This window comes from Nannospalax galili, unplaced genomic scaffold, assembly GCF_000622305.1.
Source record: "Nannospalax galili isolate Female #2095 unplaced genomic scaffold, S.galili_v1.0 scaffold8, whole genome shotgun sequence".
Taxonomy (NCBI): Eukaryota; Metazoa; Chordata; class Mammalia; order Rodentia; family Spalacidae; genus Nannospalax; species Nannospalax galili.
The window spans coordinates 862,287-880,724 of NW_008358318.1; the positions used below are offsets into that span (position 1 = coordinate 862,287).

Sequence of the window (18,438 nt, forward strand, 5' to 3'; positions counted from 1 at the left end):
CCTTGAGAGAATAGAGGACCAGTGGGTGTGTATCACCATTCCATTACAGATGAAGAAGAGCCATCAGGAGAGAACAGGCAGGCTCTACCATGATGCTGTTCAATAAACACTCATGGAATGAGTAAGCATGGTTCACCCATGTGATGCCCTAGCACGTTACAGACCCACGGCCTGCCCAGACCAGGGTCCTGCCACTTGCCCATATCATCAGAAAATAGCCTTTGTGTAAGTCAAGAACATAGCTTTTCATAGCAAGTTTGTGTCCCATTCTCCAAACTGTTGTTTAATAAGGGCAGAGGTTGGGATGTAACTCAATTGGTAGAGTGCTTGCCAGGCACACAGGAGACCCTGAGTTCCCTCATCAGCACCATATCACTCCGGAAGTAAAAGCAGGAAGATGAGAAGCCCAAGGTCATGCTTGACTACATCATTTGGTCAGTCAATACTATGTCCAGCTCCAAAAAAAAAAAAGCAAAAATAATTTAAAAAAATAAGGAATAAGGGCCAAGCTTCAAAACAGAGTCTGCTAGAGTGAGGCAGGGCCTCTTAGAGAATCCTCATAAAGCCCCAGCTGTCTTTTCTTCTTGCTCTTCTATGTCCATGGCTCTATTCCCTCCTCTTCTGGACTCTGGATCCTAAAAGCACAGGGAGGGCACTGACAAGTTCGGTGCCAGTCACTCCAGCCTCCTTTGCAGTACTCCTGTGAGCCAGGCCCACTGCCTTGGGCTTCAGCATTCAGCTATTTAGCAGACACATTCATGTATTATCTACGTGTCTCCCCAGCCCTGACGTGAACGTTCCACCAAGCTTCAGTTCTGTCCACTGTCTTCACTGTTATCCCACCAGACTCAGAACTCAAGTGGGTGCTAATTAAATACTTACTGAGAAAATGAACAGAAGGCTGGGGTTGTAGCTCAGTTGGTAGAGTGCTAGGCTAGCATGCACAAAGCCCTGGGTTTGATACCAGCACTGAATAAGTTCAGCATAGTAGTACACACCTATAAGTCCAGCACTCAGGAGGTAAGGCAGGAGGATCAGAAACTTAAAGTCATCCTTGGCTACATAGCTTGTTTGAGGCCAGTCTGGGCTACATGAGAAAGGAAGGAAGGGATGGGGGCAAAGAAAGACGGAGGGAGGGAGGGAGGGAGGGAGAGAGGGAGGAGAATTAAAGAGATACATGTGTCTTATTCTGGGTCAGGGAATTGTGCTTCACATAGCTCATCTCATTAGCTATGAACAATAACCTACTAGAATCTTCATTTTATAGATAAGGAAACTATTGCCCAGACAGATAGAACAAGCTGCCCAAAGACACACAGATAGGGGATATGGTTTGAATCCAAGCTATCAAGCAACAGAAGTTGTGATTTCGTCTACCACGGGATGCTGCTCACCCTCCTGGCTCAACATCCAAAAAAGAAGTGACCCACGGACCATCAGAGCTTTTCAGAACAAAGCAAAGACCCTATTCTGTGGTGAAGTTGGGAGAAGTGGAGGCAGGGGCACCAAGGCTGGGCAAATGGCCCCAGGAGCCTAATCTGTCCCTTTTCCCCAGGGGAACAGCAGGCTTGAGACTTCAGAACCCAAGCATAGCCTGGTTTGGCAGCTGCAGAGCGACAGGGCCAGTTTGTTGCAACAAGTGGGCTGGGGCTTTGACAAGCCAGGTGCTTAGAAAACAAATCTTGCAAGCCAGACCAGGAAACTAATTAAACCAACTGGGGCCAGAGAGGAAGTTTAGTTTAAGCTGCAAGATGCCCAAGACAAGATCTGGATATTGGAGGCCACCAAGTCTTTTTCTAAGAAGCCACTTCTGGGTGAGGGGTCGAAGGTGGAAGGGCCATGTGCAAATGCACACGTTTCTGTTAGTCACACAGCAAGTTATAGCAAGCGTGGCTTTCTGCACACTGGTATATCCTCTCTCTCTCTCTCTCTCTCTCTCTCTCTCTCTCTCTCTCTCTCTCTCGCTCTTTCTCTCTCTCTCTCCCCACTCTCCTCCCTCCCTCTCTCTCCCCTCCTCCTTCCTAAACTCAAAGTTGTCAAAGATACCTTTGCAAAAGTGGCCTAGAGCCTAGTCACAGAAGCTCACCTCTCATAAACCAGCAGCCAACCACACAGAGGTTTCCTGTTCCCTCAGAGACAAGTTTCCATTCGCTGATGGAGTCTTCCTTGATCTGTTCCATCTCCTTGGCCAGGGTGAGTCAGGGCCACCAAGGGGAATCTCCCCAGGGACTTGTCACCTTCTTTTTCATAAGATTGGCTACCAACATTTAAAATACTACTGCACCAGGTACCACCGACTACGCTGCCTTTTTCTTCAAACAGAAGAATCTGGGATGAATTTGGCTCTATGGAATCCAGAACAGCCTGGGACTACCTGTCCCATCCCAGGCAAGCCAGATCAACCCCCGCTTCCTCTTCACAGCAAGCCAGTCAGTCACCTCTGGCCCTGTCTCTCTCTGTTAATCCAGGTTCCAACATTGTTTTTTGTCCTGTTGACAAGTCTGCAGTCCTGCCCTTAAAATGGCAAGAAAATGAAAGATTTTTCAAACTCTTTCTACGCAGAAGTATTTTCTTCAAAATGCTAAGAACTACCAAAATCTTTTTTTTTTTTTTTTTTAAGTTTAGTATGTTGGAGGTGGGGGTGTTATGCGAGAAGGTGTGAGTGCAGGTGTGCATGTGCCATAGCACTCATGTATAAGTCAGAAGACAACTTTATGGGAGTTAGTTCTTTCCTTCGCCATGTTGGTGTAGGAACTCGAACTCAGGTCATTAGACTTGGCAGCAAGAACCTTTACCTGCTAAGCCATCTCACCAGCCCTCAAAGCTTTTTCTCATCTTTTCCTGCCCCAGACATGCCCCAATGTGTGAGATTTCTAAAGAGTGTACCAAACACATAGTGATATAAATTCAGGCAATCCTAGACTTGAACCCCAGTTCCACCAGTTACTAGGTAACTTTGAGCCTGGTTTCCTTATCCATAAGGTGTGCTCAAAGTTATCATGACTCCAAAATTCACTGGGAGAACTCCTGGAAAAAAGTTTGCTATGTTAAAATCAAACAAGTCCATCTCAGGTTAGCCCTCACTGTGGAGGAACAGGGAGAATAAATTATCCTATTCCCAGGATTCAGCCTTCCCTTCCCATATTGCACCAAGCTCATGCAGGGATCCCAGGGAGCTGGTTAAGTCTGACCAATATTAGCCCAGACCCAACTGCCCCAATTCAATAGCATCAGAGTATGCTGCAGCTTATGAGCTATTCAGCCTCCTACAACCAGAATGACAGCCAGCATCTTCCACCAGCCCATCACCTGGAACTGCTGTGAGACCCACAACTCTGCAGGTATATACATTCTAGGCTGTCCAAAAACATATGAGGGACTTGGGAATGTAGTTCAGTTGGCAGTGTGCTTATCTAGCATGCACGAAGCCCTGGGTTCCATCCTCAGCACCACATAAACTGGGCATGGCGGTGCACACCTGTAATCTCAGCATTCTGAAGGTGGAGGCCAGAGAACTGAAAGCTCAAGGTCATTCTCAACTATACAACAAGTTCAAGGTCAGCCTGGAATACAAGAGGCCCTGACTCAAAAAATAAGATATAATAAAATAAACAAAAGATATTTTGAAGCATCTACTCAGACCTCATATTCCTTTTTTGCCCACCTTACAGAAAGCCATGAAAAACAACAAAATATCAAGCCAGGGACAGTGGCATCCACCTATAATTCTGGCACTCAGGAGGCCGAGGCAGGACGGTCTAGAGTTCAGGTCAGCTATCTACACTTCAAGATCCTATCTCGGAAAACCAGGGGCTGGAGATATAGCTCAATGGCAGAATACTCACCTCGTATGCACAAAATCCTGAGTTTGATTCCCCAGGGAAAGGAAGAAGGGAAGGAGGGAGGAAGGGAGAGAGGGAGAGAAGGAAAATGAATATGAATGAATGTCCCCAGGACTCTACTCCTGGCAGAAGTTAGAGCCTAGGCCTTAGTCAAGATGGGGCAGCCCAGGAAGAAGGGGGTTTCCCACATCTACTTCTCAGGCAAGTTTCCCGTAAGTGGGTGCCAATAACCGCACCTGGCCTCGGCAGGCCTACATCAGGGCTGGCCACCTCAGTTCCCAGCCCCTCCCTTGGCAGAGGTCCAGGGCTCCCCCAGCAGGGCTGGGACAGCCAGGACTTATGTGAGAGAACTGTACTCCCGTCCCTTCAACTTAGGCTGGCGACACACAGCACATTTCCCAAGACCTTACACATCTCAGTGTAGAGATGAGTCAGCCAGGCAGACTGGGGAGCTTCAACCTCGTTCACACCTCACCAGCACCTCTGTGGGTTTACTCGGCCACACGCTCCCCTGCCTTGCCATCTCGCTGGCACTCAGTACACCTTTTAGCAGGTTTATGCCACGCCACTGAGCAGTGCCCAGAAAATGGCTAAGAAGAGGGGGTGAGGAGGAGATAACTCTCCCCACAGTCACTGTGCCCCAATCACCCACTCCTGCCTCAACACACTGGATAGTCCTTCTGCCGTCCAGAGGCCTTTGACTTCTGTCTTTCCCTGGTGTCTAAGGCAGTGTTAACACACAGAAGGCACTCAATAAATAGTCACTGAATGGACTGGAGAGAAATCAAAAGCAAATGCAAGCTGGAGAGCGATCTAACAAGGCAAAAAAAAAAAAAAAAAAAAAATGTTCTCAGAGAAGGGGATAGGAAGTAAGGCACAAATACCAACAAAGAGATTAGAAAACAAAGTAGGAAACTAGAAAGGTGGCACATGCCCATAATCCCAGAGAGAAGGAGAGAGAGAGAGAGAGAGAGAGAGAGAGAGAGAGAGAAAGAGAGAGATCCCAGGTGGTCTAACCCAAGAATTCCACTCCTGGGAATTATCCTAAGGGATGAATTCAGAACAGGAACAAAAGAAGTGCCTGTATAAAGATTATTCCAGTCACAGTATTTATAAGAGAATTCTGGAAACAACCGAAATGTCCAATAGCAGGGGAAACGCTCTGGAAAATCACAACTCATTTACCACACACAGTATCACACAGCAATTAAAATGACAGAACAGAAGAGAACAGAGTGTTTTAAAATCATGCTAAACAGCAGCTGGGCCTGGTGGTTCAGGCCTGTGATTTTAGTTACTCTAGAGGCTGAGGCAGGAAGAGAACTTGCCTACCTGGGCTACAAAGTAAGCTGAAGGTCAGCCTAAGCAACTTAATGAGGCTGTCAAGATTTTTTTTTTTTTGTCTTTTTGAGACAGGGTCTCCCTGTAGCCCCAGCTGTCCTGGAACTCACTATGTAGACCAGGCTGGCCTTGGACTCACAGAGATCCGCCTGCCTCTGCCTCCCAAGTGCTGGGACTACAGGCATGCACCACCACACTGTCCCGCTGTCCCAAGATTTAAAAAGCACTGAATCCCTAATGTATTTAGTGGTAGAGTGCTTTCCTATCATGTGTGAGGCTCTGGGTTCAATCCCCAGGACTGCAAAAAGATGGATTAATTAATGCTAAGCAAGAAAATGTGTACGTCTGTTGAATTTCTTCTTAATGACCAGGTTCTGTTCGGCACACCTTCTGTATCTTGGTGAAGGTCTCCCCAAGTGTCCAAAATAGTATCTGTCTTCCCCTTATCTACAGAGAACACTGTGCAGAGGGCTGAGGAACTTGCCTAAGGTCAGAGTTAGCAAGGGAGAGTTAGGAAGTGAAGTGTCACGCTGGCCCCACAGCCCATGCACACCCTGTGTCCTCACTGCATGCCTTTCCTCTCCGACTGGCTGCTTCCCATAAATCATCATGATTGTGCTAGAGAGACCAAGCCCGGACATCTAACAGCCAGCAAACGTGACACAGCAACTGAAGCACAGTGGAGAATACAGCAGAAAGTAAGGACCAAAGACAGCATGCGGGAAGAACTGGCTGCACCATGACCTGCAAGGGCAAGAAGCCCCTTCTGAGTACTGGATCCTGGAAGGCTGGAACCCCCGAGATGAACTCTCCTACAAGCATCCACCCATTGCTTCAAGTCACCCCTTCCCAGGGGCCCACACAGGCAGACAGGCGTTCAATAAGTGTGCACGTCCACACACTCATCCATCCCATGATGTGGGGAAAGGAACAGTAAAAGATGCCAGAGCCATGGAGGAGAGTGGACAGCAGGCAGGTCACACTCAGTATGACTTCGGACCTGGGTCTTAGGCAGAGGTAGCAGTAGAAGAACACAGAAGTCACCCCACTGCTGAGAAGACCACACTAGAGCAGAGGCAGAGCAGGGCAAGCACGGGGGGTGGGGGTCACAGGATAGAGTATTCCTAGTCTAGGCAAAGCTCTGCCTGGAGGTCAAAACCTCCATAGGTCTCTGCTTCCCTGAGACCAATTGCCCATAGTCACCACTTCACAAGCAGGCTTCCTCAAAGCAGGCTTCCCCAAAGCAGGCTTCCCAGCACCTATATGGCAGCTAGCAACCCTCTATAACTAAAATTCCAGGAGATCCTATGGGATCTCCTTATAAATATATATATATATATATATATATATATATATATATATATATATTACTTTGGGGACAAGAGATGAAATGTCATGGCTTTAAAATTATCTCTCCTCTATATGGTGTGTGTATAAAAGCAAAGGCTCCTCCTAGCACAGGCCTATAATAACCCTAACACTTGGGAGAGGGAGGCAGGAGCATCAAGAGTTCAAAGTCATCCTCAGTTACATTTTAAGTGTGAAGTTAGCCTGGGCTGTATGAGACTGTATCTCAAAAATAATAATAAAAAGTCTGTCCAGGTTCAAGAGGCAGCTCTGTAACTCCTTAACTGTGCGGCTCCAGTCAAGTCAACTCTGTACCTCAGTTTCTTCATCTGTAAAAGAGGATGATGGGAGGACCTACCACATATGCTTGGTGTGAGAAGTGCATGTGAGAGAAAGCTCTGGGCTAGGAGGCCAGGAGAGGGGAAGCAAGCAGTAAAATGTCAGCTATGATGACACATCCATTTTGTAACAGGTATTGAGGGGTATTTTGGAAACCACACATCCATTTGACTTGGTGATCTGTGGAGGATGAAGTGGGGTGTAGCCAGCACTGTAATTCTGAAACCTCAGGCAGCTAAGAAGGAGCCGTGGTTTGAGCAACCCAGAGCTGCTCCAGTCAGCTTCTAGGGCCTAGGGGACAGAAAGAGCTCCGCCTCCCTCACAGAAAGCCACCACCAGCAACAGGAAGCGGCTTCCTTTCCTCTCCTTCAGAGCCAGCGTTTCCTTTTTTGTTTTAAAAAGCATTCCTTGTCTGCAGCCCAGCCCTTCCCCTCCCCTCCAGCCCCAGGCTCAAACACACCCACAGACATCTGCGTTTCTCTTCGCTTTGTTTTCGGTCTTACTACGGATCCAGGGAAGGAGTGGGCCTAGAATGGGAGGAGGCAGGATGCCCAGGCAGGCAGACCTCTGGTTGTTCCTCTCGCTGGAAGGAATAAGTACCCAGGAGACCCCCCTGCCACCAAGTAAAAGTACCTCCCTCAACAAAGAGTCACTTCTTCCACTAGCTAATTACTAGGGCTAGGCTTTTTCTCAACCCACCCAATTCTACCTTCAAACTCAAATGGGACCCTGGTTTATAAAACACCCGGAATAAAAAGAACAGTGGCTCAACCTGGGCCTACAGCATTTGTCTCTGTCTCTACTCAAGACTGAAGTAATTCCTCAACTATGTTCTAGGGGGTTGGCAGGGGTTACCTCTGGGTGAATCCTTTCAGAAGCCTTGCTGCAGGGCTTTCAGGGCTTTTAAAGCAAATCCCCAGCCTCAGAGGTTTCTGGAGGACTGATACAATACAATCCTACTTGAAACCCTCTCTTAAAGGAGCATCTTCCAGTATGGGAAAAGCTAAATTAAGACATTCAAAGAACCCCATGCTTAGTTGGGCAGGAGTCTGCAAGACCCTGTCCAGGAAAAAAACCTCCAACTTCTTTTTTCTTTCCAGTAAAACTCTGTGTGCACTGGCTACGGGGATGCAAACCTGTAATCCCAGCACTTGAGGAGACAGAGGCAGGAGGCAGGAGGACTGCTGTAAACTAGAGGCCAGCCTGGTCTACATAGCAAGCTCCCAGGCAGTTAGGGTTAAATAGAGAGGCTATTTACAGACTGTCTTTTTAAAAATTAATAAAACAAAATAAACCCAAATGAATTTGCTAAGCTGGGACTCAAAGTCTCCAGATGCACAAAGGTAGAGGGTCCTTACCCCCACACACTCACATGCCCATAAGCAGTTTACCTCACATCTGGGGAAAGCAAAACCCTCCCAATCAATATGCCCCCAATAGGAGTCTGTAGACTGCTATATGGAAAGGCATTTTTCCTAGTCAGAACTGGCTGGATCCCATACTGCATATTTTATTCTCCATTTTTTCTCAAAATTATGAACACAAATGTTAGCCCATCCTTGCCCTTATTCAGAGGGCAGAAAAATAAAAAGGGAGAGAAAAACAGCATGCAAGCAGGGTAGCTTCAACTGGGCAATCTGCCCAGTTAGAACACTGCTGCCCACCAACACCACAAAGGAGAAAACGCAGGCAGACGTGCACAAATACATCAGTTGGAAACGTGGCAGTGGCGGCTGTCTGGATTGGGAATAAATGACAGAGAATGTATTTTTTTCATCTCAACAGCTGGCCCCAGGGTGACCCCTGCATCTCCACCTGGGTCCTAGAATAGGAGAAGCCAAAAAGGACATGGATGGAAAAGTTTCGCCTTCTGGAAGTAACTAGAAAGAATCTGTATCTTCTTTTTTAAGCTAGGGACAATTTTATTAGAATTTGAAAGAAAAACAATAAGCTGTAAATCCTGGCAGCTGCCGGGAGGTGAGGGATAAGAAGAGAAAGACAAAAAGCCATGCCTTCATGAAAGCAGGCCGGTTCAGCAGTGGAGTTTGGCAAGCAGCCACATTGTGGGGGGAGGGTCAGAGAGCAAGTGAGATAGCCCAGGGTGTCCAGGAAAGCATGCTTAGGCTTTTGGCCAGTATCCGGAAAAAGAGAAAGAAAAAGTGAAGTTAGGCTTTTCTGCATAACTCAGAAAAGTGGGCAGGCCACAAGGAAGAGGCTGAGACAGTGCCTCACCTTATAGCTACAGGCTAGCGTGGAACCCACTATGTACCCCAGAGTCCAGGCTGGCCTTGAACTTGAGACAGTCTGGTCTCTGTGAATGCTGAGATTACAGGTCTGTCTCAGCATTATCTTGACAGTGGAACCAACAATGAATGAGATAAATGTCACATCTGCATGAGTTTTCAGACAAGCTCCAGGCTCCACAGAGGAAAGGTTTGCAGAGCAGCTCTCAGTGGAAGGGGGAGCTTTGAAAGAACACAGTTAGGGCCAAAGATTTAAGAGAGTCCATTCTGCCTAGATGTGGTGTGCAAAAAGAAAAGATAGTTCATTCAGGCTCAGTCTGGCCCACAGAGACACTTCAGACAGCCTCCAAGAACCCACCCAACCCTTAGGGTCCCTCAGACACAGAAGCACAGAAAGCAACTGGTCTACACGCACCCCATCAGCAGACCAGGTTCAAGGGGTTATCACGTCTCACCCAAGGGTATGACTCTCAGCTCAGTGCTCTTCTACTAACCGCTCTGTTAATTCTCCCTAACAGGTACTCAGCTTGGGTAAAGGTGCTTGCCATCAAGCCTAATGACCTGAGATCAATTCCCAGGACTCACAAGGTGGAAGAAAAGAACCAACTCCCACAGTTGTCCTCTGGCCTCCATACAGGCACCCCACATACACACATAAATACAAGTAATTTTTAAAATATTTTTGTTTACAAAAAAAAAAATTAATGAACAGGCACCAAATGTATTTATACATTACGACCCAGCAAAATCCCACTTATAGGAAGACACTTCAGCATGACAAAAAACAAAAGTCCAAATAAGTCCACATTGGGAATTAGGATCTGGTTAATGGAATGTCTGGTATGAGCACACAATGCAGTTGCTGATAGTGTTGTGACAGAAGACACTTACAAGGCGCACGTGGCATACTCCACAAACACATGTATGTACCCTCCCGTGCATGTGCACAATAAAAAGCTTAGAGGATTCAGCAACATGGCTCCAGGGATTAACTCTGACAGGTGGCATCATAGGTGACTTTGTTATTATCTAGCCTCATGTTTTTCTTTTGCAGAGGGAACATTTAATACACATCTTAAACATTTCAATTAAAAGCAGCAAGTTAAAGAACATATTCCTTATCTCAGGCATTGCTCAGAAAGAACAGGCAGGTAGCCATTTAAAAAATTATGAGTAAGTGATCTCTAGGTGGCTTCTCATTTCTCAGAATGAAACCAGTACAGGGCTGGTTGCCTCACTGACTGTTGACGGTGCCCTGTGTGTGGGGATGTGCTGGGCTGGACCCGGGGAAGCCACCCACCACTCAAACTCACAGACTACATGAGGTGACCACTCATCAGTCCAACTGGCTGGAACTGAGCCATCCTATGTACCTGGATCAGTCTTTTTTCTTATTGGCCATTTTCTTTGGTGTCAGTAGTCATGACTTTAACCAACCCCTCTGCAACACCATGGTTTCTAGAGGCAGCTGCAAAGGTTGCAACATGAGTTCTCAAGACCAGGGTATGGTGGCACAAGTCTGTCACCTCAGCACGGGGGATGCAAGTTCAGGATCAGTCAACCCAGGTTCAACTACCTACTAACTCAGGCTCTCCAGCTCTCTAAGCCCTGACTGCTTCAGCTTCAAACTGGGAATGAAACCTCAGAGGTTGCCGTAAATGTTCAGTGAGACAGCATATGCCAAGGGCCTAGCAGATACAGAGCATGTTCAAAAATGTTCCTCATACATGTGGACCCTTTTTGCAGAGGGCACTCCCACAATCCCAGACACATCTGTGCAGCTTCCCTTTGAACCAAATGTAAAAAAGACCAGACGGCCTGTCCTACAAGGACTTTTTAAAAATATTTTATTTATTATTTTTATTTTATGTGTATGAGTGTTATGCCTGCATGTAGGTAAGTGCACCTGTGTCGTGCAAGGCCCAAGGAAGACAGAAGAGGCTGTCGGATCCCCTGGAACTGGAGTTACAGTCAGTTGTTGGCTGCCATGTGGGTGCTGGGATTCAAACCCAGGTCTTCTGCAAAAACAGCGTTCTTAACTACTGAGCCATCTCTCCAGGCCCAAGGACATACTTTTTAAGCACAGTTTAGGGAGCTGGCAAGATTGCTCAGAGGGTAAAAAACACTTGCAGCCAAGCCTGACGGCCTGAGTTCAATCCCCAGAACCCATCTAGTAGAAGAAAGAACAAATTGTCCTCTGACTTCAACATGCATGCCATAGTACACACAAACATACACACACAGATGATTGATTGATGATGATAGATAGATGATAGATAGATAGATAGATAGATAGATAGATAGATAGATAGATATAGATGCAATAAAAAAAAAAAAACTTTAGCCAGGCATGGTGGTACACACCTTTAATCCCAGCACTTTGAAGGCAGAGGCAGGCAGATCTCTGTGAGTTCCAGGCCAGCTGCAGGGAGACCCTATCGCAAAACAATTTTTTTTTTAATTGTTAAATAACAGCTTAAGAACACTTTGCTACCTCTCCACACCACTGCAGACACTGTCACCACAGGCTAGAACCTTTATGCATGGTCCCTCTCTGGACCACAGCCAGCAGGCAAACGGAAACATCTGGTATGGAATGCTGCTTCCCAGGATCATGAGCCAAGCCAGGTGTCTGTGGGGAGAAGGAACAACCCTGAGGGTAGGAGGTGTTCCATCCCTTCCCCAGACAGCAAGCCCAGCCTCCAGGTCCTAGGTGCAGATGTGATAAGGCCTCCCCCGAGCAGCCCTGCCCTCCCTGGCTCACAGCCTTTGCAAACCAGCACGTCCTCGGAAGCACTCTTGGGAAGTGGATCTGTCCAGGATAAAAGTAGCCCAGGTGAAAGTGGACACCAAAAAGAGACTGGGCCTCAGCTCTGTGTCTCTACAGTGAAAACTGGAGTCTGTCAGACAAAGGGTTAAAACCGAGGCAGAGAAGGTTCAGTGGTGCATGCCTTTAATACCAGCAATTGGAAGGCAGAAGCAGATATGAGTTCGAGGCCAGCAAGGGCTTCGTAGTGAGACCCTGTCTCAAAAAAGAAAAGAAAAAGAAAAAAACCAAAGAAAGAAAAATGCTAAAGCAGAGAAATGTCACTCTCCAGAGAGTACCTGATTCTGGAAAAGAAAACCAGGCTGGCTGATTTGACAGACGTCACCAAGACTCAGGAATATTTCCTATGGAACCAGTAGGTCAGACTGATCAAAAATGACTCTATGAGATTCCTAACACAAGGCCCACTCTGACACTCTCTGCCAGCTCTAGTAATGAAGGCCCTGTTGTGCCCCAGCCTGGTGATTCCTTCAGACTGAAAGTGCCCCTTGTATTCAAACACCAGGAGGGCACCCCACCTTCCCCAGTCAAGACAGCCACCAGGTAAGACTACTATAAGCCCATTATTAGTGATGGAAGAAGGCCTGGCCAGTGAACACATCCTCCGGATGCTTCCAGAGGCCAGGTGGTGGGTGCCAAATCCTCACAGCAGGCTCTGACCTCTGCCCAGTCCACTGGGTAAGGGTCAGGCCTCTCTGTCTTCCCAGGCACAGCAAGGCCTCTCTCTTCAGGGCACCTCTTGCTCCAGGGCACCTGCTCAGGGAAGTGGCAAAGTGAAGAGACTGTCCCCTCAACAACTCCCATTATCCTCTCCCCAGCAAGGCCTCATGAGCAAGGCCCTTTGGGTGACCCTGCTCCCTTACACAAAGTAGGGAGTCCAGATGGAGTCTCTTTCTGGAAGGTGCTAGAGCAATGGCAGGAAAGCACATCTTACAAAGTACCCAAAAAGTGAGTGAGGCAAGAGGCGTGAGCATTGGCTTTTGCTCACTACCAGCTCCCCAATGCCAGGCACAGAAGTTCCCTCCACAAGCACAGCTGGAAAGTGACAACACCCCCACTTGCCTCACAGAGTTGTCAGACCCCTAGAGGGCCTGAGGTAGACAGGGAACCAGGTTCTACCCAATGACACAGCCCTGCATCTGGCTTCCCGCTGTGTCCCCTGCCCTCTCCATTTAGATAAGGAAAATGTGTGTGATGAAAAAGGTGGAGCTCCAGGAAACCCCAAGAGACTGAAGAGAGGACGGCACACTGCTGGGCAGGTAGGACATGAACATTAAGCCTTGGCTCCTTTCTCATTTTTCAAAATGTAGTATGGGGGGTGGGGGTTGAACCCAGGGCCCTAAGCATACTGGGAGAGTGCTCTACCATTGAGCTATATCTCCCACCCTTTTTTTTTTTTTTTTTTTTTTTTTTTTGTCTTTTTGAAGCAGGGTCTCCCTGTAGCCCCAGCTGTCCTGGAACTCACTATGTAGACCAGGCTGGCCTTGAACTCACAGAGATCTGCCTGCTTCTGCCTCCTGAGTGCTGGGACTACAGGCGTGCACCACCACACTCAGCTACCCTTTTTAACTCCCTTTCCTTTTTTAAAAAATCTATTATTTTAATTTTATGTGCATGAGTGTATTGCCTACATGTGTGTGTAAAGTCCACCCATGTTGTGCAATGCCCTTGGAGGTGAGAAGAGGGCATCAGATTCCCTGAAACTGGAGTTACGGATAATTGTTAGCTGCTACGAGGGTGCTGGGAATCGGCAAGAGCAGCCAGTGCTCTTAACCGCTGAGCCATCTCTCCAGCCCTTAACTCCCTTTTCAACCCAAGCTGAACTACTCCACAGAGCAAGGCCATTAACAGCCCACACACCATCACAACCTTAGATCTTCACAAACAGCCTGCCCCTGGCCAGGGTCCCCCAGGGACATCTGACAGGCTGTTGCTCCCACCAAGAACTAAGAGGGCCAAAGTGGGCTGAGCCTCCTGAGATTCTGCCAGAAGTTGATATAGTTATGTAAGCCGAGATCTCTAGCCAGACACCTATAATCCTAAAACTTGAGTGACAGAGAGACAGGAGAATCACCATGAGTTCAAGACCAGCCTGGTCTACACACTGAGTTTCAGGGCAACCAGGGCTACATAATGAGACCTGCCTCAAAAATTAAAAAAAAAGAAAAATCAGCCGGGTGTGGTGGTGCACACCTTTAATCCCAGCACTTGGGAGGCAGAGGCAGGCAGATCTCTGTGAGTTCAAAGCCAGCCTAGTCTACATAGTGAGTTCCAGGACAGCTGGGGCTACAGGGAGACCCTGTCTCAAAAAGACAAAAAAAAAAAAAAAAAAAAAAAAAAAAAATCAGAAACTCAAGGTTGCAAGCACAGTCTCTGAAACCAAAGAGACACTGAGACTGTCCCGAGCTGCCTTTCCACATGCTGCTGGGGTGGACTGCCCTGACCCAGCCTCTGTGGTTTGTCACCTGTAGGAAATCAGAGCCAGCTATATTTGCTCCTTCTTCTAAAGGTGCTCTGTACATGAATTATCACTGAGCCCCCACCATGGAAAGATTACAGGTAGGCTCTTGATAGCAGGGCAGATGCTGACTCCGTGAAACACTGCAGCTGTAAGCAATCCACCCCCATTTTACAGATGGGCAGTTTGACAGGTGAAGTCTGTCGGGCTTACCCAAGGTCATCTAGACAAAACCAGGACCAATGTGTACTTGATCTGTATGGGCTTTCTGTTCACTACAGCACTCCTATGGTCAAGAGTTGCTCACTGTAGTAAACGCATCTCTTACACTATCAGTGCAGTACATCTGGGTCTTAGAACTGTTCTTAAACAGGAACACCTACATAGAATAGGATACACAAATGTCTAACTCAACTGAACTGAGCCTCCATCACTAAACCACAGAATGTAGAGCTTTTGAGAGACAGCCCTCAGGGAGTTGTTCCAACCTCTTGCTAAGCAGATGGGGTAGCTAAGGCTCCAGAGATGAAGTGATTCACCCAAACTAGCTGGTAGCAGTTCAGGGGAACCAGCTCCGATCTGAAACAGCAACTGATGTACTGTCTTTTCAAGGTGCAGAAGGACCCCTTGAATCCACTTCAGAGAACAGGGCATTCATCCTGTTCACACTGCAATGGTCCTTGAGCCTTCAAAGGCAAAGCACTCCTGCCTAACCAGCTCAGAGGTCTCAACAGCTGGAGGCTTTGGGGTAACCAGATGCTACATTTTTGTCAAAATGTGCAACTCTGGAAGTCAAGGTACCTGGAGGACAAATAGCCATTAGCAGAGAATAACAAGTAAGCCATTCTCCACACACCCTGGGAGCCAGGAGCACTTCAGAGGACATGGGGATGAGCCACAGAGGCCAACACAGAGGACATTCTCTCAGCCCAACTACACAGCAGCCCAAGCAGATACACATTGCTGGACCACGACCCCTCCTTCCAGAACTAAGCCACACAGCCCCCTATTGTTTCAGCTTCAAAACTGAACTTTGCCAGGGACACACACACTCAACTGTGTTCAAGAAATCCACATGCAGAAGGGCTTATTGCAGGGCTTTGTTGGTTTGTTTTTTAAGCAAAGTCCTAGTCAGTCCTGCTATAGCAACTGTAATAAAAAAATAATAATAATAAGAGCCAGCACCAGTTGGACAGTCTTCCAATGTCCCTGGCTTCATAGCTTTTAAGAAAATAAAACTAGGGAGAGCCACCCTGAGCATTTCGGATCAAACAAGGATTCAGGCTTGTGGTGAGAGGGAGGACTGGTCTTATAATAATTATGGCAATCACAGGCTGGCCCTATGACAGCTGGCAGATGCAATTAGCAGTGGTGTGTGTGTGTGTGTGTGTGTGTGTGTGTGTGTGTAGAATCACAGATCTAATAAAACAGAACATCCCCAGACCTTCAGAAGCCCAGATGTGGCACAAGGTTGGGAGAGGCCCTTCCTTCTTCTGGAGAGAACAGCTATTAATTGGCCCCTAGACTTTGAAAGGCTTCCAGTCCCTGGACAAAACCAAGTTGGGAAGGTACTAGTTTCCCTCCATTGTGTAAAGGGAGAAGGAGCTCCCTCTCCTGAGATCCTAACCACCCATTCTGGTTGGTTCTTCCAAATCCTTCCATCCTTTTAATACTGCACTTCCCAGCTATATAATTTGAGAGAAGAGAGCTCACATATCTTATTTCTTCACTGCAGTCCAAGCCATCTCCTTCAGCAACCCCCTTAAGTAGTGTCTTCTCACCAAATTCCCTTCCCCAGTAAAATCTTTCCTAGTCCAAAGCCCAATGTTCAGGGGAAGTGGGGAAGTCAGTGGGTAATTACATTTTGAGCAGTGAACCACTGTGACATCGCGAAAGGAAAGCACCCCAAACGCCTGTACAGCAAAAATGCAGTTTCAGCAAACACTTTTGCAAAGCGGCAGACAATACCTGGAGGTAAGGAAAGGACAAGGAGAGCGGGGCGTGAGAGAAAAGCAGTGCCACGGGCCTGCGCTCACACTTCAGGGGACTTCCCCCCATCAGTGGGCTCAAGCACACCGAGAAATTTCAATCGAGCGCGTGACTAAGTGGGACAAAGAGTACTGCAGACCCTGGAAATGGGGTGGGAGCAGAGAGAGGGTTGCAGGGGGATGTCCGCGCGCATCCTACCCCGCACGCGGGTGCTCGAGTCTGGATCGATTAAACCCCCTCCCCCAAATCCTGCCCAAGGTGATTGCTGGTTCTGGGTCCCACGCTGCCGCATCACCGAGCTCAGGCAAGGGAGGAAGACTCCAGCCTGGAGACTCCGGCTCCTCCAGGATGCAACTCCGGAAGAAAAGCACGGGGGCGGTTCCCCGAGCCCTGCCTGGTCCCAGACCCTCCAACGCCGCGGCCCCCTTACCTCCAGGGTCCGGATCTCCTGCTGGGTGAGGTCGTTGGACACCGCGCACTTGGTGCGCAGCCCGCGCAAGCTGCCGATGGAGATGTCTATGAGCTTCTGGAGCTGGCCGCACTGCTGCAGCGCCCGGCTGGCCGCGGCCCCTGCGCCCCCATCCGCGGCCGCCGCCGCCCCCCCGCCGCAGCCCTCCTTCTTCTCCCCCATCGCCGAAGCGCGCAGCGCCGTTCTATCCATGCCTCGGCATCGGGGCCGCGGGGGGCCGAGGCTGGGAGCCCGGGGGCGCGGGCGCCTCAGCAGGGAAGCCCCGAGCCGGGAGGGCGGGACAAGCAGCGCCCCTCGGCGCCGCCGGAGCCCGGAGCCTAGAGAGCCAGCTGCCGAATACGCTCCTCCAGCCGCCAAGCCAGGGCGGCAAAGCGAAAGCCTCCACGACCCGACGGCTTCGGTTCCCCAGCCTTTAAGTGGTAGCGGGGGCCGGATCAGGGCCGCCGGGCATGCTGGGACTTGTAGTCCGCGCCGCGCTTCTGCCTCCTGGCCCGCGCCCTCGGGGCCCCGCCCGCGCTCTGGCCCCGCCTGGTTCCCAAGAGGTCGTTGCTCGGCTCTAATTGATAAACCGCAGTGCACAGTGGTCTTGGGAGCCTCATCCCCCCCGCCCCCTTCACCTTCATTACCCGCATCCTCCACAATCCTTCTAATGACTTCCGACTACGCGTGAATGGAGTGGGGCAAGTGGCCAGTGGAAAGTGGGGATATTGAGGGTTCCAAATTTTTATGCTAATTTAAAAGCCGCCATGTGTGGGTTCGGATTTAAGGGATTTTCTCAGGCTAAGGATGCAGCCCAGTGGCAGAGCACTTGCCTAGCACACACAAGATCCTGAGTTCAATCCCCAGCACTACCAAAAACAAACAAGAACACCATCAGTCATCTAGTTCACATAACGCTTGACTCTGAATTGTCAACTTGAGCCTGAACGGTCTATACCAATGTCAGTGTGCAGGCAAGGAAAAGGACCTTCTTCTAAGTCCTATTCATGCACCAAAATAAATGTAACCATCTTATGCCCAGCAGATGACACACAGGCAACACTTTGGTTCAGAGAACCTCGTTTGACTCTGATTCCATTGCTCCACTGCCTGGTATATGAATTTGAACAAATGGCTGTCCTCAATGCACCTGAATTGTGTGTGTGTGTGTGTGTGTGTGTGTGTGTGTGTGTGTGCTGAATGGGAGCTGCCCGACACGGGTGCTGGGACTCAAACTCAGGTCTTCTGGAAGAGCAGTAGGTACTCTTAAACACAGCCATTTCTCCGGCCCCTCCCCTGCACTTCAAATGGGATGGTAACTACCCATATCAAAGGGTTCCTAAAAGGGAGGTCATGTGTGTACAGCATCCAAATTAACTACTGGCACATGCGGTCATGAATAAATGTTAGCTCTTTTCTAAGCTCAGATCTCCTAAATAAGACCTAAGCAGTCAGTGACAAGCAAGCAGTCAGTATTGCCCAGAACCTCCTAATCTAACACTTTAGCCTGACCATACCTGTTCATGCTGTCCATCCATCTCCTGTGATCCATAAAAAGTGAAAACTGAGCCAGGCACACACTTTTAATCCCAGCACTTGGGAGA

At 48.6% G+C, this 18,438-nt stretch overlaps 1 protein-coding gene across 4 annotated transcripts in view; it reads right to left on the reverse strand.

Annotated features, from left to right (window-relative positions):
• Positions 1 to 17,254, reverse strand: part of Ksr1 (kinase suppressor of ras 1) — a 148,380-nt gene extending 131,126 nt beyond the window's left edge. For all 4 annotated transcript variants that reach the window (XM_029557904.1, XM_008821598.3, XM_008821597.3 and 1 more), the window contains exon 1: positions 16,817 to 17,254. In XM_029557904.1, coding sequence (XP_029413764.1) covers positions 16,817 to 17,047 — 231 coding nt within the window. In that variant the 5' untranslated portion in view covers positions 17,048 to 17,254. The remainder of the gene's footprint in view (positions 1 to 16,816) is intronic.
• Between the last annotated feature and the right edge of the window lie 1,184 nt (positions 17,255 to 18,438).